At 41.4% G+C, this 23386-nt stretch overlaps 4 protein-coding genes across 4 annotated transcripts; 2 read left to right on the top strand and 2 right to left on the bottom strand.

Moving 5' to 3' along the window:
• The first annotated feature begins 26 nt into the window (after positions 1 to 26).
• Positions 27 to 3882, top strand: haus3 (HAUS augmin-like complex, subunit 3). The gene is made up of 6 exons (XM_084003412.1): positions 27 to 118; positions 829 to 1832; positions 1943 to 2152; positions 2275 to 2507; positions 2653 to 2938; positions 3292 to 3882. The coding sequence occupies exons 2-6, from the start codon at positions 855 to 857 to the stop codon at positions 3517 to 3519; spliced, it is 1935 nt and encodes a 644-aa protein (XP_083859538.1). The 5' UTR covers positions 27 to 118; positions 829 to 854; the 3' UTR covers positions 3520 to 3882.
• Positions 3883 to 4836: 954 nt separating this feature from the next.
• Positions 4837 to 7377, top strand: LOC311009552 (uncharacterized protein). The gene is made up of 5 exons (XM_084003823.1): positions 4837 to 4907; positions 5950 to 6048; positions 6291 to 6350; positions 6921 to 6986; positions 7174 to 7377. Exons 1-5 carry the CDS (start codon positions 4884 to 4886, stop codon positions 7243 to 7245), a joined length of 321 nt encoding a protein of 106 aa, XP_083859949.1. The 5' UTR covers positions 4837 to 4883; the 3' UTR covers positions 7246 to 7377.
• A 3840-nt stretch (positions 7378 to 11217) lies between these two features.
• LOC311009108 (Fc receptor-like protein 5) lies at positions 11218 to 16008 on the bottom strand (the record flags this gene model as incomplete). The annotated part of the gene is made up of 11 exons (XM_084003082.1): positions 15897 to 16008; positions 15499 to 15771; positions 14830 to 15075; positions 14229 to 14513; positions 13869 to 14132; positions 13367 to 13672; positions 12852 to 13115; positions 12498 to 12749; positions 11858 to 11934; positions 11663 to 11718; positions 11218 to 11287 (listed from the first exon to the last, which is right to left on the bottom strand). Exons 1-11 carry the CDS (start codon positions 15991 to 15993, stop codon positions 11218 to 11220), a joined length of 2190 nt encoding a protein of 729 aa, XP_083859208.1. The 5' UTR covers positions 15994 to 16008.
• A 5573-nt stretch (positions 16009 to 21581) lies between these two features.
• On the bottom strand, positions 21582 to 23383 carry LOC311009372 (uncharacterized protein). The gene is made up of 9 exons (XM_084003499.1): positions 23358 to 23383; positions 23030 to 23164; positions 22883 to 22898; positions 22693 to 22781; positions 22489 to 22539; positions 22350 to 22406; positions 22203 to 22265; positions 22004 to 22060; positions 21582 to 21829 (listed from the first exon to the last, which is right to left on the bottom strand). Exons 1-9 carry the CDS (start codon positions 23368 to 23370, stop codon positions 21759 to 21761), a joined length of 552 nt encoding a protein of 183 aa, XP_083859625.1. The 5' UTR covers positions 23371 to 23383; the 3' UTR covers positions 21582 to 21758.
• Between the last annotated feature and the right edge of the window lie 3 nt (positions 23384 to 23386).

Below are 23386 nucleotides of genomic sequence, written 5' to 3'. Positions count from 1 at the left end.
GCGTAATGACGTGCTGCGTGGAGTTTGTTTGGATGTTTGGCGCGAGGGCGAAATCGAAATAGCTAGCTGGCCAGGAAAAAGGATGCTAGCAAAACTAAAGCGGTTCCCGGATATAATTGTAAGTAATGGTGCTGATGGTTGTTTTTACAGATTTGACGTTGGTTGTGAGATGACGTACGAACGAGTTGCGTTGGACACAACTGACAAGAAGTAGTTTCCAAGCTATCGGTTAGCTACTGAAGCTAGCTAGCTAGCTAAGTTGAGGAAGGTAACCGCTGTGACGCATTGCGGCGTAACTAACTAATATTACTGTAGCTAGCTGACTTTTCTGGAGCTTTGCGACTGTAACGGCTTAATGTTAACTAATTACGCTTGCTGATTTAAATTTAGTATACAACAGTTGGGTTAGCCTCGCCCTCCATAGCTAATATAACTACCAACTTAATGCTACGTGTTTCAAGAGAATATGTTTCTCGATATAGCTGTTTTTCTTAAGCGGGGATGTCCTGATGTGATGTTTTTTCCCCGTATATCGTTCAACTGCACACTTATTTTGATAGGTCAAGTTTGAACTTTACAACCATATATAGGATGAGTGCCAAAATGATTAATGTCAGTTTGTAATATTTATTTTGTGTGCTTTGTGTTTCACACTCTCATTAAGTTGCATTTTAGGACATAATTTCAGTGCCTTAATAGAGTACAGCTGTATTATCTGAAACAAAAACAATAAATCACATTTATGTAGCCTTGCTTTGTGATATATATACTCTCACACTCTTTGTGTTCGTCCTCCCCAATTCCTCCACAATACACGTTGTGCTGCAGTGTGACTGACAAGGTGCTGAACCACAATGTTGGACGGTGGTCAGTTTGTGGAGGCCGTGGGCCGTCTAGGTTATCCTGGTGCATCATCACTGAAGGCCTCCGACTTCGACTGGCTGTTTGACTGTTCCCCCGAGAACCTTCACTTCTTGCGCTTTGTCTGTCGGACCCTCAACCAGAACAATGTTCTCACCATGGAGGAGGCGCACGCTTTTCAGGAGCTACGGAAGTCCGGCAAGCCCATTCTGGATGAGGCAGCCTTGGTGGAGGTCCTCAAAACCATTGGACCTTCAGATGGGAGCAGTGCAAACCTCTTGGGGCCCTCTTCATCCTCATCCTCAATGTTTGCAGCTGTGGAGGATGTGGCCACAGAGGACTTGGAGGCAGAGCTCAAGGCACTGCGTAAAGAGAAAGAGCTGAAGCAAAGGCGCTATAACAGGTTGCAGGTTGTGGCCACGTCCCGTGCGGATGTTGATCTACGACTTACTGCAGAGCTGGAGAGCGCTGCGTTCAAACTGAAGGATGCGAGTGCTTCCATTGGAGCTGAGAATGCCGACACCAACGCTCTGTTACAAAACCTAACAGATGAGGTGAGGAAGCTTGCGTCATGTCTCCCAGTTCAACCAGAGGCTAAACAAAAAGGAAGTGTCCTCCTCTCTCAGCTGTCGTTGGATCCTTACCTGCACCAGGAGGAGCTCAACACTAAAACGCTAGCTGCCTTCACCAAAAAGCATTTCTTCCAGGGCATCTCTGGCATTGTCGAGACTTCTTGCTCTGAGCGCTTCCAGGTCCTTGACCTCAGCTCTTGTGAAGATGGGGAGGACGGAGAGACCGAGCATGAGGGGAGAGAGAGGGAGAAGCGAGTGGTGGATCGCAGGAGGACGGAGATGGCCAGAATTCAGTGGGCTCATATTGTGGCCCAGCACCAACTGATGCAGGCCATGGCAGAGGAGAACAGTGTCATGGCTGGACTGGAATGGCTCTCGGAGAAGTCCTCCCACACCAAGGTAAAGCAAGCAGACATCTTTTTTTTAAGTTTTATTATCTGCTAGAAAAAGACTTCTCATGGTGTCTTCAGTTATTACAGTTATACATATATTTCTCTTCGCTTTACCAGAGTATCTCCACTTCCTCGTCACTACATATCCGTGAGGTCGTGTCCAGGAAGGAGCTGCAAGCGGTGGAGGCTGAGCTGGAGGCTCTGCTCCAGGGACCAGTAACTGCTGCCCTTCGAGAGTCAGCCAGGTTGCTTAATGTGCCTGTAGTGAGGGGAGACCTGGCTCTGCAACTCGCCAGGCAGGACTACTACACCTCCAAACAGGATCAGGTTAGTTTGCGTTATTACCCATATCACCCTCTTTTTATATCGATCGCCTGGATCAAGGTCAGAACTCTGCCGCATTAAAATCTGAAAGGATGCTGTAAACTCTCCATCGTTTATCTTTTTAGGTCCGAGACTACCTGCTCCGCCAGAAAGCGTCCTTTGACCTGGTGCACCTGAGTCAGGAGCTGGAGTGGAGGCGTTGGAGGACGTGTCTTAAGCAGCTGGAGGAAATGAATAGCAGACTGGTAAAGGAAGGTGAAGCGGCAGCCCTCAGAATTGAGTCCTTGGCGCACCCTGACCTGGCTATTAACCCCCGGCCCAACCCTATTATCAGCTGCAAGGATGCAGCCTTCAGCAGGTAACAGTTGTTTTAACTGATTGACTGCAGCAGTACCTGTTGCTTATTCGCCGCTTTGTGTCCATCACACTCTTTATCCTTCTTTGAATGCAGAAAGTCTCACCTCAGAATCTAATTCATTGTTGTAATGCAACCCTTTGCTCAGGCTGCTCCAGATCCTTGACCATGATTCAGACCATGGTCGATCGGAGCCTTTTCGGACATATGAAGCCCTGGACCATGCTGCCCATGACCTCGCAGGCAACCTCCGGGTGACCCGCGAGGCTCTAGCCGGCGCTGGCCGTGAGCAGTACTACACCGCTGCTCGTCTTTATGGCGACTGCGAGGCGCTCCACAGGGCGATGTACACCGAGCTCCAGCAGCTGGTTTTAGGGCCGCAGGTACGTCCAACAGCCCTCACTGACCAGGAGCTGCTCTGCCCCAATGCACAGGTGGGTTTGTTTCTTTCATTTGGTGTCATCTCGGACATCCACACAGAGTCCTTAATGTGAGTTAGTTCATGCATTTAAAATCCTTTATCACTATTGGTGAGGGAAGCTGGTAGCACAATGTTTCTTTTCTTTTGCACATTTTTCTCATCCAAACACTGTATGATTAGTGGCTCTCAGGGAGAACTGCTTTGCTGTGTGTTATTTGAGATATTAGCAGACATATTTGCAATGGGTTAATTCATTAACATGGTAAATTGTTATTATTTGCAACTAGGTATGTTTGATTGATTCATGTGTGCTCATGTGCTTTTTTTCTTTGTTCACTTCTCATCCCTCTCCCTTTGTCTCTATAGGAGCTGATGGTGAAGCTTGTGGAAGCAGAGACTCAGTTGCAGAGTTTGCAAGATGTGATGCAGGAAATCGTGGGGGAGGTCAAAGCCAAGCGTTCTCAGCTGGGCCGCAATGCCCTCCTTGGGCAGGAGAGGGAATTATACATCTACTTCCACTTGGATTCCCGGCTGCTGCAGAAAGTAGTGGAAGATCTAGAGGGCAAAATGGCTGCGAGGAGAGCGCTGCGATAAAGCATGCCTGGATGAATGGGGCGCGCTTGTAGCCAACTTAACCTCAACGTGCAGTTTCTGTGCCAAGGAGGTCAACCTGTGTTATAAAGCTGGAAGATATCTCATGTTTAAATTGTGGTTTCAGTGAAGGGGGTTTGCAAAGTTGGTAGCGTTTATAAATGTGCTAACCCACTAAAAATTGGCACCGTCACCCGCTTTGTGCACGAGAATCCCTTCAGACTTTTTGGACAACGCTCAACTTAAAAACGTAACATTTTTACATCAACTATTCAGAGAATGTAATGTCTTGTTTTGTCTTGTGATCTAAAATGTCCTTGTTTCCTTTTTGTCCTTGGATAAATAAAGTAATGTTATCTTTATAAAGCTTTAGAAGTGAAAGCATTTTTTTGTTGTTGTGATGATTGAAGTCTATTTCTGGAGGATGAGATATGTTTTCGATGTATCAGTTTAAACCAGATCTGTGTGTAACTGACCCAACTCTCCCGTTTGTCCTGTTTAGGCCATTGACAGTTGGAGAGTCAGATATTCATATTTTATATATTAGGTTCCCACAGTTTCTAGTTATCTCTCTTGTTGTTTATGTAGTAGTGGAGAGGTACAGCCAGAGGGAGCAGCCGGAGCATGAGTCAGGGGGAGACAGACCGGTATGTCGGGTGAAACAGAAGCTTTGAAAATATGCACTTCCGTGTAGTGATAGTATCTGTATTAATATATTGTTTCTACTGTAGTCATTAATCCCCAACAGGACATGGCCTACACAGTGGCATTAAATATTCAACAGTAACTGTATGGGTTGGACCGCTCTGTGGAAGACAATAATTAATGTTTAATTAGAGGTTCACGCCTTCTCTTTGTACACTGCTCAAAGAATTAAGGGAACACTTAATCATAATAGTACAAGTCAGCTCAGGGAGATCAATCTGTCCATTTAGGAAGCATGTGATTGTGAATCATTTTCACCTGCTTTAATGCAAATGAAATGGTTCTACATGTTGTAAACACAATCAGTTGTTGTGTGATTTTGTTCCCAACAAATTATACAATGAATATCAGTAAAGATTGTACTTATATATATATTCCGTTCATCAAGATCTGATGTGTGATTTAAGTGTTGGCCAGTGTAAAAAGTCTGCTTTATCTCTTTATCAACTGTTCATCCAAAAGGTCACAAAACACACAGAGGCACTGACAATAGTGAGAAAACATTTACATGAGTATATTCAAGCACAATCTGGTTGGGCTGTTGAGTGGAAAAAAAAAAAAAGGCACCCACCAAACCGGTCAAACCATTTTCATGTGTCTTGTCTTGTGCATCAGGTATTCCTCAACTCAGACACTCCAGGCACCGTCAGACAGCAGCAATCATGGTCAGACAGATAGCAGACAAGGTGAGTTGTTTCTTGTTTTTTTTGCAGATTTTATTGTTGTCAGCTTTTAGTTGAACATATTATGTTTTAGCTTTTAAGCTGCAGTTGGTAACTTTTAAAAAAGGGGGTCAAATTAATTTTAGCTTGTAGGCTACTAGTGCCCAGTTTGATCTAAACCACTGCATAATAACCTATAAATAACCACTTCCGAGTCCCCCCCACCCACTCATTTACAAAGCAATAATAATCATACTTTGAACAATGTCCCATTAAATGTGTAATGCAATGTACAGATCACAGTGGATTTACAAAGGCACAACACGTTAGTCACATGTATTTTGAGATTAAAGTCTGACTATTTTATATAAAAAATAGCACTTTGATCATAGCACTGTTGTTCTTAAGGTATGTTTGCTGAACAGCTACTACTTTACTCAGACGAGGACCGAACACTTGTTTCTATTTTTAGCTCTTACTTTATCAGCAATGACATGTTGTGGTTTCTTTGTTTTCACAAATGTACTTATTGTAAGTCGCTAGACAAAAGCGACTGCTAAATGTAAATGTAAATGTATTTTGTACTGATGCTGCTGATAGACAATGTTTTGCATAATGGCCAGTGTCTTTGAATATGACCACAAAGTATTCATTGTTTCAGGGATCTGTATTCAGGGCTGAGGAGGTGTGAATGTTTGTCTTTATGTGTCAACTCTTTGTTCCTGGAAGTTGTCACATCTGCACATCAGTATTAGTTGTGAAACCCAGAGCAGTTGCTCATTTCATAGTGTCATTTAAGTGCTCCGGGCTCCTGCATGCACACGTAGAAAGAACACACTACCACTGTAATTAGTTACCGATATTACTTTAACACTATAATAATCATAATCAGAAGCTAACTTTGTTGATAGGCCGGTTCTGATGTACTTATAGCTGTCTGTCATTGCTGTTAGTATCACTAACTAGTACTTTACAAATATAAGCAATTTCTGAGTTCAGGTCAGTAAATACATCATAGCTCGATCAGAACAAGTGAGAATACCTGATCTGTTTTCATTTTCTGTAGGCGGAGTTCGATCGGATACTGGCAGATAACAAGCTGGTGATGGTGGACTTCTATGCCACATGGTGTCCCCCCTGTAAGATGATTGCCCCATACATTAATGTAAGTGGATGATTTTGGCACTCAGGTCTTGTCAAGTTGAATTATTTTTTTCATACTGTAATGAATTTCTGTTGAGGGAAAAGATATACATTTTTTGTCGAGGGACCAAAGGTTTCAGATTTGTTGACTTTGAGCCTTGTTAGAAATCAGGAGCATCAATATATTATTTTCATCATCACACAGCAGCTGATATCGTGTGCATTGTGTTTGTCATGGATGCTCATTGATCGACTCTCTTGCAGGAACTGGAGTCTAAGTATTCAGACGTGGTTTTCCTGAAGGTGGACGTGGATGAAAACGCTGTAAGTCTGTTGTTATTTTGTTTTTGTTTTTTTGCTTTAAGCACCAGTAATTTTACTACAACAGCTGCTAGTACAGAACACATACAGTGACTTCTCCATACAGCCACCACCAGGGGAACTTGTAAACACTGATCCTGGTTCAGACCAAATTTTAGTCCAAATATTAACATTCCATCTGTTGGGAAAAGGCCTGTGCATCTTCCTCTGTCAAGTTCAATACGTATCTTCTGTGATTATGATACAAAAATGTTTATTTTTATTGCAAGACAAAGAGACAAAACCTAACACAAGAGGACAACAATGAAAGTGTATACAGCCCACTTATCAAAAATGATAGTTAACCATGTAACAATTCACTATAGTTCGATATAGCACAACTTTAATAATAATAATCCGATTTGATCCGATTCAGTTCAACTCAATGACCAATTGACCTTACAGTTCTTATTGGATGCTTCACTCATGTATTTGTCATCATCTATTGCCTCGCATGTTTCAGGTCAATCAGGTCATAGCAGTGTTTTTGACTCAGTTCATCCATCTTACTGTTGTTCTTTTTGCTCTTTTCAGGAAATATGTGAACTCTATGGCATCACAGCCATGCCCACATTCCTATTTTTCCACTGTGGAAAAAAGGTAAGCATGAAAATATAAAGCAAAGATGGAAACACTTGTTTGACATAATGACATGAATTAAAATGCCTTTCAATACATTTTGAGTTTAAATTTCATATAGAAACAAATGTAAATTTTAAGTTAATTTCAATACACATCATTTTATCATTCATTTTTTAATTACATTTTTAACCCTCTTGTCTTTTAGGTCTCCGAATGCACCGGTGCTGACAAAGGAGCCATACTTTCCAAACTGACGGAGCTGCTTAACTTAAAATAAAATAAAGTCTCTTCGACGAATGATATGATTGTAATAATGTATGATTGGCCTCGCCCTTGACTCACTCCTGATTCTTTTTGTAAGTTGTGTTCAACCGGGTGGATGTAATAAAATGAAGATGAGTTCCAGGAACTTTGTACTTTTCTAATTCACATTTTAACTGCGTCAGACATGACAGAACATGACTTTGATACACACCTGGAATAGCTGTTATTTTGCTGTAATGGCATCAAAAATGAACCATCATAAAAGTATAAGCATGTGTTTAATGCAACAAGTCCTCCAACTCATACGACCACAGTTGTCGTTGGTCCATGCACTCGAATACGACCTCTGGGAGCGTATTGCGGAGATTCTTCCGCAACGATAGTAGTGGTTAAGGTTAGGGTTAGGTCGACGTGTGGAGGCGGTCTCTGCCGATGATGCACGCGCGGGGGGGGTAGGTTTAGGGGGGGGGGGGGGGGGGTAGCGCGGGGGGGGGGTGATTGACGGGGGGCGCGCGGGGGGGGGGGGTAGCGCGGGGGGCGCGCGGGTGCGCGCGGGGGGGGGGATGGGGGTGGGGGGGGTAGGGGGGGGGTGGGGAGGGGGTGGGGGGAAGATGTCGTGGAATCGGGGTAGGTTTAGGTCGACGTGTGGGGGGGGCGATCGTCTGAGACACCGGAGTGTCGATATTTACTTGACCGCTAGAGGGCGCGCTATTTTGAAACGTAACATATGGTCGTAATTCGGTGCTTGACACACGACCTATGTGGTCGTTTTCTCGAGGAGGACAGTCTGGTTTAATACTGTTGAGTCTATATGAAAAAATACAGTTTACGTTTTTTTTTCAATCTTATTGAATTAATGGTTTACAAGTGTGTCAGATACTACAATAAATTCCCTTCATAAGATGATATATATATATATATATATATATATATATATATATATATATATATACACAACAAAAATATAAATGCAACACTTTTGTTTTTGCTCCCATTTTTCATGAGATGGACTTAAAGATCTGAAATTCATTCCAGATACACAATATTACCATTTCTCTCAAACATTGTTCACAAATCAGTCTAAATGTGTGATAGTGAGCACTTCTTCTTTGCTGAGATAATCCATCCCACCTCACAGGTGTGCCACATCAAGATGCTGATCTGACATCAGGATTAGTGCACAGGTGTGCCTTAGACTGTCCACAATAAAAGGCCACCCTGAAATGTGCATTTTTTTTGCTTTATTGGGGGTCTGGGGACTCAGAACCAGTCAGTATCTGGTGTGACCACCATTTGCCTCATGCAGTGCAACACATCTTCTTCGCATAGAGTTTATCAGATTGTCAATTGTGGCCTGTGGAATGTTGGTCCACTCCTCTTCAATGGCTGTGCGAAGTTGCTGGATATTAGTGGGAACTGGTACACGCTGTCGTATACGCCGGTCAAGCACATCCCAAACATGCTCAATGGGTGACATGTCCAGTGAGTATGCTGGCCATGCAAGAACTGGGACTTTCAGCTTCCAAGAATTGTGTACAGATCCTTGCAACATGGGGCCGTGCATTATCTTGCTGAAACATGAGGTGATGTTCATGGATGTATGGCACAACAATGGGCCTCAGGATCTCATCACGGTATCTCTGTGCATTCAAAATGCCATCAATAAAATGCACCTGTGTTCTTCGTCCATAACAGATGCCTGCCCATACCATAACCCCACCACCACCATGGGCCACTCGATCCACAACATTGACATCAGCAAAGCGCTCACCCACACGACGCCACACACGCTGTCTGCCATCTGCCCTGAACAATGTAAACCGAGATTCATCCGTGAAGAGAACACCTCTCCAACGTGCCAGACGCCATCGAATGTGAGCATTTGCCCACTCAAGTCTGTTACGGCGACGAGCTGGAGTCAGGTCAAGACCCCGATGAGGACGACGAGCATGCAGCACATGGGCTGGTGTGGTTACACGTGGTCTGCGGTGAGGCCGGTTGGATGTACTGCCATATTCTCTGAAACGCCTTTGGAGACGGCTTATGGTGGAGAAATGAACATTCAATGCACGAGCAACAGATCTGGTTGACATTCCTGCTGTCAGCATGCCAATTGCACGCTCCCTCAATGCTTGTGGCATCTGTGGCATTTTGCTGTGAGACAAAACTGCACATTTCAGGGTGGCCTTTTATTGTGGGCAGTATAAGGTACACCTGTGCACTAATCATGATGTCAGATCAGCATCTTGATGTGGCACACCTGTGAGGTGGGATGGATTATCTCAGCAAAGCAGAAGTGCTCACTATCACACATTTAGACTGATTTGTGAACAATGTTTGAGAGAAATGGTAATATTGTGTATCTGGAATTAATTTTAGATCTTTAAGTCCATCTCATGAAAAATGGGAGCAAAAACAAAAGTGTTGCATTTATATTTTTGTTGAGTGTATATTTACAGTTTTGTGCCTCAGTTGCCAAAAATGCTGCACGGCCTGAAAGAAATTGAACATTAAAGCAGAAATGTTGTGATTTAGGATTATTTGAATGTTTTCAGATGGTGTTGTTTTTCCCTGTAACATTTTTTAAAATGTTATTTTGTGGGATGTTTCCGAATACATTTTACAGAGATTGCAAAACTCAAATGTGCGGTTCTGGGTCACTGGTGTTTGAGTGAAACTGAATCGGACGGCCTGAGCTGTTCCACCACCGTCCTCACTGAGGTGGACTACTTTCTTTCCTTCCCCTCAGCTGTGATTGGCCCCGGCACAATTTCATGTTGGTGAAAATGGTAAGTAAATTAATTTATTTTATGCAGTGAGTGCGAAACGCGTTAACAACTGGGATCAGTGTAATTTATTTACTGTAATACGGAAAAATGCCTACCGCTTATCATGCTCCTAACCCAATGCATGCTGGGATAGGTGCCACTGAACGGTAGTAAGTAGGTAAAGAGATGACTGTATAACTGAACATGAAGTTAATTTTATTATCTTGTTAAGTCGTTTCCAGTTTCTCTTTGGTGATCTAATAAACATCATTATTATTATCGTTGTGACTCAGAATGTTTGAGGACCGCTGCATTAGACAAACTGTACACGTGTAGTTTATGTTCAGTATTTACTTTTTATGTGCGCTGTCAAACAATAAATGGTGTGGAAAATGGCATTAAAAGGAACTTTTCCCTCATGCTGAAGTTTCACGTTGGTGCCGAGCTGGAAAGATTTCTCAGAGGAAGAGTGGGAGTGTCGGTGAGGATGCCGGGTTATTCTGTGAGTACACTGAGATTTGTCTCTCTTTATGATACAGAATAAGGCGTGTGTTGAAGAGAAAGCCTTTACATTTATATTGAGTTCATGTATTTAGCCTATGAGTGATTGGTTGCAAGGTTCAGCGTTTATTCTGCAGGCAGGTTTGTTACAAATGTCACAGGTTTCTATTTAATGTGACACTAAATTGGAGCTGGATGATCAAATACGAATCAGATTTTATAGAACAAACAATTCTATAAAATTGTTTGTTTTATAGAACAAACAAACACATTTGCCAATAATGAAAGCCAAGCTTTTTAAAAAAAACCTTTTTATTCTTAAAAGATGTCTGATGGCGCTGACAGTCGCTGCATAAAACATTAAACACATCCGGGTCAAAGTAAAGAACATACAGAGGGGAAACTTGATGATTTTCTGACTCCATAGCTGCACTATCACCAGTGTACCGACGCTGATGTTTCAAACTACTTATTATTGCTGCTTGTGGAACCAGCGACCTGCTCTTATAGTCGTCTACTGGAGGTTTAAAAACAAGAAAGTGACATAATACTCCACCAAAGAAGGAAGTGGACAATAAACACACATTATATGGATTATTATAATTATAATATATGAACAACTGAATATTAAATGTAAATGATCTGCTAATAGATCAACTGTAGAAAATGCTGTCTGGTATTAGGAAAGCAGAGGTGCACACAATAATTGCTGCTTGCTAAAGGATGTGGTCTTTCATGTTGGCATCCATTCCATTGGCTCGCTCCTTACAGAGGCCTTCATTAATCCTGGAAGATCTATATGAGGTGTGAAGGGACAATGTATTAATAATTGGTTTACTGTAGTACAAAGTCTGTTGAACTTGACTTTACCTGCAGCTGATCATGTCCTCACATAAACGTTCTCTTCTTCTGGTTCATTCATATTCTATGTAAAAAGCATCAGACGAATGCATGAAAAGAGGATTTCCCTTTGTTTGTTCAGGCATTTCATTCTCACCACATAGAATAAAAGTACTCACTTCCTTCTTAGCAATCATCGCCTTTAAACCCAACCACAGAATATGTAACTAACGGGGTCGTCAGTCAACTGAATCATTTCATTGTAGTATTTAAAAATAGTATTTTGTTTACTTCTCTCTCTGTTAAACTCAAAGAATATACTGTACCATGTTCTGGTTGTTCGGAGCCTCTGATGTCATCATAGACACAAGCATCACCTACAGAGCAGTGAAAATCAAGGTCATATCAATCATAGTGATCCTGTTAAAACCATTTGTATATCCTCTTAAACAAAGGGGGAAATGTTAGCTTTACAGTTAAGGATGATGCCTAAAGGGAATCATAACTCAGGCTGACCGTGGAGAAGAGAACTGTAGACTTGTTGTTGAGGATCAACCAGGTCTGCAGCTGGGCTCTGATTGGTCCTCTGAGACCTGCTGGGTCCAAAACACGTAGTAAATTAGGTGGATTTAATAAGGAACATGTAATGCACCGCTGTTATGTTCAGAATGAGAGGAGGCAGACTTGTACCAACCTCATGAAGCTTGAATCTGTTAAACAAAAAAAAAAGTTGATTTTATATTGCAAGTCATCGTATTGTTTCCATGACTTGGAATTAAACCTTTGACTTTTCATCATCGGACTGTAATCAATGTGATATAAGAAGGAAAACATCTCACATTTTGACTTTCTGCAGAGATACAGACCCAGCAGCAGGATCATAATCATTAAAACTCCACAAACCAACCCGGTGATCAACCCGACAGGAAGTGGAGAGCTTTGTTCAGACCCGGGCACTGAGACATACACACAAATCATGAGAAAGATACACAAGTATTACTACACACTCGCTTATATGCTTGATCATACCTTTCAATGCTACTCATGTTACATTGTTATCTGTATGTAATTACTGAATATCTGAATGTATAAAACACAGTTTAAATGAAACAAAGCAGACTTCTAATTCAGTTCTAACTTTTTAAATCATTCTCACATTTTACCGACATCCAACTCTCTGGTGACTTCTGACGCCGGCTAGTCAAAGCCTCACATCTATACAAGCCTTCATCTGACTTTGAGACTGCAGAGATATTCAGCTCCCCTCTGCTCTGATTTGGGAGGAGTTTTCCATTTTTATAAAAATCAACATTAGAAAGAGCCTCGTCTGTCTTCGACTTGCAGCCGAGAGTGACAGGACGTCCCTCGGCCACAGGAAGGGCAGGGCTCACCAGGATCACATCATCGTCTGGAACAAGATCCAAGAAGATGAAGTTTTGGTCAGAAAGACCAGCTGGTGCAGGTTGAAATACTGTTAAAATACTTCAAATTAAAATCATTTAAAACTCACTATGTATAGTGATGTTGACTGCATTGCTGAACTGTCCTGTTCCAGACTCACACCAGTACACTCCACTGATCCGGGTGAGGTTCATGATGCATGTGGATCCAGTCATTGTCCCCCAGGTAGTACAATATAATGGGGAGCCATATAAAGAAAACCTGCTCACTCTCCACTCAGTGGAGTTTCCCTCACAGCTCAGTGACGGCGACTCTTCCCTGAAGTGTTGCACTCTGTCAGGACTCACTGAGAGAGATGCTGCTGGATTGAAGTCTGAGAAACAAGACGTAATGAGGGGACGATGGACATAATCCTGCAGGTTTATTGTGTTCTTAATCTTTTTAATTGTTGGTGAGAAGAAACAAAGGATCACATCAATAGAGACATAATTGCATTAACGTCAAATCTGTCGGCAAACTAAGGTGGCCTTCCAGTAACGTAAAAACGTGAACGTAACTAAAATATCTCCATAATAACTAAATGTCTTCTTTTGTCCAAGAATGGAAAAGTCAAGACAAACCTACCTCCAGACCAGACAAACTTAGTGGCACTATAATGAGTGGAGTAGACTGGATCTCCTCTTTCAGCCCTGCACATATATCCTGCCGTGTGCGTCTGTCCATGAACAATGTAGGGTTCGGTCCCGTTGGTGCTACCAGGTAGCAGCTCATAACTGTAGGAGTTGTAGTAGCTCTCTGAGGGTTTGGGAACAGCCTTATACCAGTAGAACCTCCATCCTGCAGACGGATGCTGAACACTGCAGATCAGAGTCACCGAGGCTCCAGGACTCAGCCATGATGGAGACACAGTGAGATCAGGCTTCGGTTTATCTGTTGGACATGATTTCACAGAATGAAGACATGTTATGATGAGTCAGTGGAGCACTACTTGTATCCTACTTAGTTCTCCATCTCCAAATGTGTCACACAAGTGTGAAGGTGCATCGTCTTAAAATATATCAACCAAACTAACATCTGAAATAATATAAACTTGTTTACATTCAGCAAAATAAAACAGGTGACTTACTGGAATCAAGTTTCAGTGTGAAAGCATCACTCCAGTCTGTGTAGATCTTGTATTTTTTACTTCTGCCCCAGCACCGGTACACTCCACCGAGTGATGACCTAATGTGGCCACGTGGGTTTTGAGGTCTGTATGAGTTGGGTGTCCCCCAATCGTACTCCCACTCAGTGTCTCCTCCATCCTCGACTAGACACACAAGAGTGATCGTCTCTCCAGAGTATAACTCAGGCCAGTTGGGTTGCAGAGTCACAACAGCTCTGATTTTAACTGTCCATGATTCAACAGTATCAGTGTATTAAAGGTCAAATATGTTTTATTATGAATAAGGATTATTTCTACATTGTGTTCTCCATATCAACTCACCACTTATTCCTTCACTGTACTCCGTGTAGAAAACTGGGTTTCCTCGTCCTCCTCTACACCAGTAGAGTCCTCTTTGTGAGACTCGGATTTGTCCGTTTGAGAGGAGAATGGAATCTTGTGTGGTCAGTGGTTCAGAGGATATATCGCCTCTGTACCAGAAATATGTCCAACCAGAGGATGATGCTGATGATGATGGTGATGATGATGGTGATGATGGTTCCACAGAGCAGGTCAGGGTCACATTGTTCCGTTCAGAGACTTTGTTGAGACGGGCCTTTGGTTGTGCTGTTTAATGTAGAACAAAGACATGAATATGGTCATTATTGTCCCTGCAAATTATTAATTTGACAGATGTTTCATATTAATAATATAATCGCGTAGTTTTCTTAGTGGTTCTACAACTTATTGTAGTACATTATGTAGAAATATTAATTACTTGTAGCGACCTGATGGAAATCAATCAACGGTGATCATCACATACATTAACCACTGAAAGTGTAGATTAACTTAAACTAACGTGGATTCTAGAGAATAAAAACTCCCTCTGCTTCACTCTGGGAAGGTTATACGTCTGCAGCTCCTTAATGTGAAAAGTACTCACGTTGCATTTTCAGTTTTACTGCTTCAGATTCTTCATCCTCAAATTTACACGAGTAAGAGCTCTCGGTTGACGTCGGAGAAGTCGTCACTTCAACTGTGTTTTGAAGGTTTATGTCCGTTTCTATCAGTGATCCGTTTTTGTAGAAGGTTGCCTCCTCCTCTCTCTGATCACGATGCTGACAGCGAAGCGTCACCGACTCTCCTCTGAACAAGGTGGACGCAGGAGTTTGCAGGATCACATCTTTGTCTGTGTAACACAGATGGTTCCTTTTTCTTTTTAGTGAATCAGTTCAATATATCACAAATATGAACACATGTTAAGAAAAAGTAGAGTTTGAGACAGAATTAGATGCCAAAGTCACTCATACTATAATAAAAGACAACATTTCCCCTGAAGGAGGCGCCACTTTCAAACTGCCCGGTTTAATACATTACTCTTATCACTAATAAGAGACACTTTGCACATCAAGATGAATTCATTTCTAGAATGTACCGTCCTGTATTACTCTCTCACAACAGATACAATGATTAAATATGTGATGATTGCTCCTTTAAACAAAGGACATTATATACATTCATACATTATATATATATAAGAACTTTAGGGTGATCATATTCACATGGCTCATAAATAAGTGATTTGTCATGTAGTAAAACTTTGAGAACTTACCTGATACAGTTAGAGAGACTTTATTACTTTCTTTTTTGAGATACTGGTATTGTGACTTACGATTACCAACACAGTGATATTCACCACTCTGGCCTGTAGTTAGAGAAGTTGATGTATAATTCTTATTTTCGTTGAAAGGGAGGAAAGTTTGACCATCCTTCCAGATCTCGTAATACCAGTCGTTGTCATTTCCTTCCCTCATGTCACACATGAAGGTAACAGACTCTCCGCTAAATAAAGTGGACCAGTTTGGCTCAATGGTCAGCAGAGCATCTAGAAACCAACACAAGATGCATGAAAGTGAGATGTTTGACTTCCTGTCACTGCACTTATCCTACAGTTAAAAGGTGATACTGCTTCATCCCGAGTGAATATCAAAAGAATAACTGTGTAATTACCTTGAGCTGGTTCACAGTAGAGGATGAGAGCTGAAACAGAGTTTGAAACATCGTCATACATTATCAAACTGGCTGTAAAACAAACAACATCAGGCATTTAAGACGTTGCATCGATGGGAACTATGATTTAAACAAAGTCCTCACAGAGAAACCCCAGCACACGGAGCACAGCGTGTCCCATCCTCACGCTGCTTCTGGGAAATGCTTCTATTCTGTGGAGAGAAAGCTTAAGACACACCAAGAACATTGGTTGAAATCAGGAACTGCAGAGAAAATGAAGATGTATCACATGTAAGTGTGGGACCGGAATTTCATCAACTTCTGCGGTATGTGCTTCCTTCCTTTTTACACGAAGCTCACACAAATAGACCAGCTTGAATCACGCCTACTTTTTCTGCACGTCAGATGTAAGTCCAACAAATTAAAATCCTCTGATCACCGAGTTACATATTTAAATGTCCTTCCTGCATAGATATGAGGCTCCTGGTGCCTCACAAAGGGTCAACAATTATTCATGACACTGTTACACCTGCTGCTTAAAGTCAAAACTTATCCTTAGACTTAATAAACTTCCCACCAGTCAACAGTGTACAGTATTAAAGGGGACAGATAAAACTCAAGGTTTCATGCTCACGTTGTAATCCAACTGGGAAAATTCACGAAAGATCACAAAAGTGAACTGCAGTATACAGTAGAGAGAAGTACGATGACATGAACATTTCATTATAATGGTGAAATTCAGGGTTTTTTTCTGGTTCTGTGAGACGAAGGAAGAGGAGGTCAACATTTTTGGAAAATGGCATTAAAAGGAACTTTTCCCTCATGCTGAAGTTTCACGTTGGTGCCGAGCTAAAAAGATTTTTTTAGAGGAAGTCAGAGTGTCGGTGAGGATGCTGGGTTATTCTGTGAGTACACTGAGATTTATCTCTCTTTATGAAACAGAATGAGGCGTGTGTTGAATAGAAAGCCTTTACATTTTAATTGAGTTCATGTATTTAGCCTATGACTGATTGGTTGCGAGGATGAGGGTTTATTCTGCAGGCAGGATCGTGGCAAATGTTACAGGTTTCTATTTAATGTGACACTAAATTGTAGCTGGATGATCAACTACGATTCTGATACAACAGACAAACACATTTGCCAAGAATGAAAGCTTTAAAAAAAAAAAAACATGTAATTGTTTAGAAGATGTCTGATAGTTTAAGTATAGTCCCAGTATCAAGCTTAATGACACCTCTGTACTATATTAAGTATTTTAAAGGGCCATTAGACTCATTTTTAATTTGAGTCCGATATTGAAATGTAGGGAGAGCTTGCAGCAACATGTTCCCACTACGTCCTACAGGCCGACTCTGCTCTCCACATCATGATTGTTATTTTTAATCAAAGATCTTTTCTCAAGGGAACGAACTGGCAAATAGAAACACAACCGGCAGCTTAGCGCTGAGGATTTATCGATGCATAAAACATATTAAACACATCTGGGTCAAAGTCAAATACATACAGATAGAGGGGAAACTTTAATACGTTACGTTACTGATAATGATTTTCCATCCAAAATAAGAGACGCTGACTTCATAGCTGTACTATCATAATGAGTCTGAGACAGAAGAAGATGCCAAAGTCACTCATACTATAATAAAAGACTACATTTCCCCTGAAGGAGGCACCACTTTCAAACTGCCCGGTTTTAAACATTACTCTTATCACTAATAAGGGACACTTTGCACATCAAGATGCATTCATTTCTAGAATGTATCATCCTGTATTGCTCTCTCACAACAGATACAATGATTCATTGTTAATTGCTCCTTTAAACAAAAGACATTATATACACTACTCAAAAAAATAAAGGGAACACTAGAACAACATGATATAACTGCAAGTCAATCATATTTCTGAGATATCAGCCTGTCCAATCAGGAAGCAGCACTGATTGGGTATCAATTTCAGCTGTTGTGCAAATGGAAGAGACCACAGAACGCATGAGGCGGTTTCTCCAACCCACAGAAGTTGCCCAGTTAGTGCAACTCATCCAGGATGGCACATTAATGCGCATTGTGGCAAGGTTTGCTGTGTCCCCCAGCACAGTGTCAAGAGTATGGAGGAGATTCCAGGAGACAGGCCAGTACACAATAATATTTGTTCAGCTCTTTTTTAGCTGAGTCTGTTTCTTTTTTTTTGGATAACACTTCCCCTGCTTTTGAAAAAATCCTTTCACAGGGTACACTTGTTGCAGGGACACTTAAAAATGTCTTAGTCAGTTGGTACAAATTAGGGAAGACAGCACGTTGCTCTTGCCAGTATTTCAAAGGATCTGCCCGTCATGGAATTTAGTCTTAGTCCTACAATTTAGTCTTAAGAAGTGCGAAATTCTTCTCCAAAATCATCAACAACACTAATAAGGCAAAAACCCTATTTGCAACTGTTGACAAACTGACCAACCCCCCAACACAAATACCAGCTAAACTCCATTCCACGCATAAATGCAATGAGTTTGCATTCTTTTATACTAATAAAATTGAAGGCATCAATATCTCAAACAAAAAAGTTGGATCACCACCCTGTTCAGGCAAAAGTAACACGGCAATCATGGCAAGCTTTAATGCCATAGACTCTAAAACTCTAGTGGAAACAGGGACAAATCTAAAATCATCCACCTGCTGCCTTGATGCTTTACCTACCAACTTTTTTAAGAATGTTTTTGACTGCCTATCAATAGACGTATTGCAAATAGTTAACTCCATTCAATCAGGCAATTTCCCAAAGGCCTTCAAAACTGCAGTCATTAAACCTCTTCTAAAAAAGCGGAGCCTAGATGCCTCTATTATCAACAACTACAGACCAATTTCAAATCTACCCTTCATAAGTAAAATAATTGAGAAAGTTGTCCTCCAACAACTAAATCACTTCCTGGCTTCAACTATTTTGTTTCCATTGGCGACTTTGTATCAGAACCTACCAATGTAACGTGTGGAGTCCAGTGTTTCCCCTAGAATTTTTTTCAGGCCCGGTGGTACCCACCGAAAAAACCCTAAACAGACATGGGATGGTGTATTGGTGCAGTTGGATTAAGTCAGGTGGCACAGCAAGCAGTCTGCAATTCTACAATTATTATATTTGCATTCAACATTTTTGTTCAACCAGAGTGTATTCAAGATCACAAGGAGAGAGTGACTTATTAAGGTGCCAGTTGATGGAAATGATGCAAAATTATGGGCCGGAAAAATATGGCTGGAAAATGAGGAGCATCACATTAATAGCTACAGATACTGTAAAACACTACAACGACATATGAGTGCATATATTGTCTTATTTTATCAAGTAAAATATAAGTTATAGGTTTACTCAACAGCCTAATAGTTCATAGAAATTCAGGTAGAAATAGGTTAACTCAGAGTTCCACAGCTTATCAAAAACAATCCTTATTTTATTAACATAGGCTGCCTAAGGGCGCGATCGGTAGCGTGCCTCGGCTCCAGCCCAAACGGGCTTTGGCCCGTTAGCCGGTTGTACATACGTCATCACGTCCTAATACTTCACACGCATGGCTTGATGTTGTTTTTAAGGAGCGCCATCTCTGCATTTATTTCTCGACAACACTCGACCTGCATCAGCGAATGTGCGCACGAGCGGATCTGTGCGAGCAGGCAGCGCGAGGAAAGCGGATTTTGGACGGCGACACACAGCGGCATTTTTCTTATAAATGCACCGGTCCGGTTCCGGGTCCGGGTCCGGTACCGGTCCGGTTCCGCTCACACCACGAGTCTGAAGAGTGCAACAGCTTATCAAAATACAATGTAAACTTTCCGTGTTTTCATAGAAAGCGACATCGTGGTGGTTTAACGAGGCAGAGCGGCATCAGAACAACATCAAGCGCGTAAAGTACACGAAGAAGAACGTAGCGGGAGCGCGCAGCGTGGATTGTTGTGGCTGCGCGTCTTGCGGAGCAAGTCTACACTGTGCTGCGCGGAGGCGCTCCTAATGTAAATGATTATTGATTTATGAATGAATTGATAGGTGGCTTATTTTTGGTATATTGATTTTTTTTTTTGGCCTGGCAGCAGGTCTCCTTGGCCTGGCGGCCCCGCCAGGCCTGTACAATGGTAGGGGAAACACTGGAGTCCCCCAAGGTTCAATCTTGGGGCCGACTTTATTCAACATCTACATGCTCCCACTAGGACAAATCATGCAAAATAATAACATTGACCACCATTGCTATGCCGATGACACCCAAATCTATGTAGCACTATCACCAAACGACTGTCGCCCCATAGATCTTCTGTGCCAGTTCATTGAGCAAGTCAGAGACTGGATGTGCCAAAACTTCCTACAACTAAATGAGGACAAAACTGAGATAATTGTTTTTGGTGCTAAAAAAGAAAGGTTTAAAGTAATTCAACACCTTCACTCTCTGTCCCTGAAAACCTCAAACAAAGCCAGAAATCTTGGGGTTATTATAGATTCTGATTTACATTTCGACAGTCACGTTAAATCAGTAACAAAATCAGCCTACTATCACCTCAAAAATGTAGCAAGACTTAGAGGGCTCATGTCAGCTCAAGACTTAGAAAAACTTGTACATGCCTTTATTACTAGTAGGCTAGACTACTGTAATGGTCTCCTTGCAGGTCTTCCGAAAAAAAACTGTCGGGCAACTACAGCTTGTTCAGAACGCTGCTGCTAGAGTTCTTACAAAGACCCAAAAATGTGAGCACATTACACCAATTCTTAAATCCTTACATTGGCTCCCTGTATGTCAGAGGATTGATTTCAAAGTCCTCCTGTTCACATATAAATCACTACATGGTCTAGGACCGAAGTATATCACTGATATGCTCCCACTACATAAGACTTCTAGACCACTAAGATCTTCTGAGACCAATCTGTTAGTGATTCCCAGAGTAAACAACAATCACGGGAGAGCATCATTTAGTCACTATGCAACAAATGGCTGGAATAAACTTCCTTAAGATGGAAGACTTGCCCCAACTCTGACCACTTTTAAAACTAGACTGAAAACTCTTATGTTCACCATAGCTTTCTGCTAAATCTTTTAATGTCTGCACTGTTTTTAATTATTGCAAATATGTTTTTATTCTGCTTTCTGTAACGCATTTTAATTTTGCCTTTATTTTCTTTTAATTCTTCTATTTTTTTTCCCCCACTTTGTTGTATGACATGTCATGATGTGAAGCACTTTGAGTCTGCCTTGTGTATGAAATGTGCTGTACAAATAAAGTTGCCTTGCCTTGGAATAGCCGTTTCGAAACAGAGGCGTTCCTTCAATCCCTGGACTACAGTCACGTGACATGGGCGTTTCAGAACCGCTTTTCGGCACAACGTTTTGAAACGTTTCGATCCGGGACTTCAGAAAAGCGCCAACACGCCCGTTTCGGAAGTCACATCACTAACAGCAGGACTGATATCTGCTCCTTTGTGCACGGCTGTCTTTATTTTTTCTGTTTGGCCTGACCTTTATTGCAATGATTAATCCAAAACATTCATCACATATTCATCTAAAAACAGGTCAGGTTCCGCAAAAACAGCACATGTTCAGGGCTTTTTATGATCTGTGGAGAGACATATTGGTACCCCTACGTTAAAATGGAGAGTGAGACCAAACGCATGAGCTGGAACAGCACAATCAAAAGAAAAACACACAATTGAAAACTGGAGACGGCACACTGCTGCAACACAACTTTATTGATGCGTAAAATGTTCAACAAAGATGAAAGATTCGTCCATACAAAGGTCAAAAGCCAAAAGGAAAAATACATTCACAGTTAATTTGCTTAATGCTTCATGAGATTTTACTCCCATTTAAGCATCTGACAAATCAATCGCTATAACATCGCTGCGTTACCGTGGAGCCGTTTTTGGTTTGAGTTCAGAATAAACAGTTTGATCCGCTGCTGCCGGACTGGATTTTCCTGTAAATGGAGATGATTTATTTATTCATGTTTGCCGGCGACACCCCCCCCAATTAACAATGATAATGAACTAATGTTCATTTTCATCATCAATGCAGAAAATATACATAGTGTACAGAAGTAGGAATGGCAAGTTACTATTTAAGAATATGGGGGTTTACAGCAGCTACTCACCTTTGTCTTTCTTGGCTTCAGTGTGGGCATGCACTTCGGCGTACATCAGGTTGTCGTCTAAAACAGAAGCCAAATTCAGGTTTATTCAATTCTGGCATATTAAAATGCACCAACGGAGAAGTAAATTAAATATGATTTAGAAAGAATGTTAAAACCACCAAATAAAGATTTAAGAAGGGTCTGCAGGACTTGACTGTACCTGCAGCCGATGCCATCGCCACATTGGAGTAAACGGTGCTCTCTTCTGGTTTGTTATTCTTCCCTGTTAGAGGGATACAACGAGTTAATCCTGGATTTTGTTCAACAGGCCTGCAGAAGAATCTTAACCATGAAATAAAGCACTCACCCTTCCTAGCGAGTTTTTTAAGCTCAACCACAGAGTACGTGACGTCAATGGATTCATCTGGAACAAAATATTGTTTGACCTTAAATCATAATCTAGTATTTGTAACTGCTCAGTGTTAAACATTAAGTATATACTGCACCATGTCTCGGTTCTTCAGAGACGCTGATTGACTCAAACAGAACAGCGTCACCTGCAGAGGAGTGAAAATCAAGCCAAGGGCATATCAGTCATTATTATCCCGTTACATGGATTCCTAAATATTCTAAAACAGATTGACATATATAGGAATGTTAACTTCAGAGTTAACGATAAATCATAAAAAGGAAGCAGGACTGAGGCCGACCATGGAGAGGAGAAGGATAGTCTTTGTGTCGGGTTTCAACCTGGTTGGTCATGTTGTCTGCAGCTGGGCTCTGATTGGTGCTCTGAGACCTGCTGGGCCCAAAACACGTAGTAAATTAGGTGGATTTAATAAGGAACATGTAATGCACCGCTGCTATGTTCAGAATGAGAGGAGGGAGACTTGTACTAACCTCATGAAGCTTGAATCTGTTAAAAAAAAATAATAATAATAATTTTATATTGCAAGTCATCGTATTGTTTCCATGACTTGGAATTACACCTTTGACTTTTTATCATCGGACTGTAATCAATGTGATATAAGAAGGAAAACATCTCACATTTTGACTTTCTGCAGTGATACAGACCCAGCAGCAGGATCATAATCATTAAAACTCCACAAACCAACCCGGTGATCAACCCGACAGGAAGTGGAGAGCTTTGTTCAGACCCGGGCACTGAGACATCACTGTGAACTACACACAAATCATGAGAAAGATACACAAGTATTACTACACACTCGCTCAAATCCTTGATCATACCTTTCGATGCTACTCATGTTACATTGTTGTCTGTATGTAATTACTGAATACCTGAATGTATAAAACACAGTTTAAATGAAACAAAGCAGACTTCTAATTCAGTTCTTACTTTTTAAATCATTCTCACATTTTACCGACATCCAACTCTCTGGTGAC

The sequence above is a fragment of the Eutrigla gurnardus genome (genome assembly GCF_963514095.1).
Source record: "Eutrigla gurnardus genome assembly, chromosome: 23".
Lineage (NCBI taxonomy): Eukaryota > Metazoa > Chordata > Actinopteri > Perciformes > Triglidae > Eutrigla > Eutrigla gurnardus.
Note: the sequence above shows the minus strand (reverse complement) of the source record. Positions and strands in the feature narration are given on the sequence as shown.

What these genes read in the sequence shown, in the direction of transcription:
- haus3 (XM_084003412.1), top strand. Translation starts at nt 855, where the DNA reads ATGTTGGACGGTGGTCAGTTTGTGGAGGCCGTGGGCCGTCTAGGTTAT. An exon ending in ACACCTCCAAACAGGATCAG is followed by an intron (nt 2,153 to 2,274) that starts GTTAGTTTGCGT and finishes TTATCTTTTTAG; the next exon opens with GTCCGAGACTACCTGCTCCG. An exon ending in AAGGATGCAGCCTTCAGCAG is followed by an intron (nt 2,508 to 2,652) that starts GTAACAGTTGTT and finishes CCCTTTGCTCAG; the next exon opens with GCTGCTCCAGATCCTTGACC.
- LOC311009372 (XM_084003499.1), bottom strand. An exon ending in CTCTGAAGAACCGAGACATG is followed by an intron (nt 22,407 to 22,488) that starts GTGCAGTATATA and finishes ATTTTGTTCCAG; the next exon opens with ATGAATCCATTGACGTCACG. An exon ending in GGCGATGGCATCGGCTGCAG is followed by an intron (nt 22,061 to 22,202) that starts GTACAGTCAAGT and finishes CTTCTGTTTTAG; the next exon opens with ACGACAACCTGATGTACGCC.
- LOC311009552 (XM_084003823.1), top strand. Translation starts at nt 4,884, where the DNA reads ATGGTCAGACAGATAGCAGACAAG. An exon ending in TCAGACAGATAGCAGACAAG is followed by an intron (nt 4,908 to 5,949) that starts GTGAGTTGTTTC and finishes CATTTTCTGTAG; the next exon opens with GCGGAGTTCGATCGGATACT. An exon ending in TGGACGTGGATGAAAACGCT is followed by an intron (nt 6,351 to 6,920) that starts GTAAGTCTGTTG and finishes TGCTCTTTTCAG; the next exon opens with GAAATATGTGAACTCTATGG.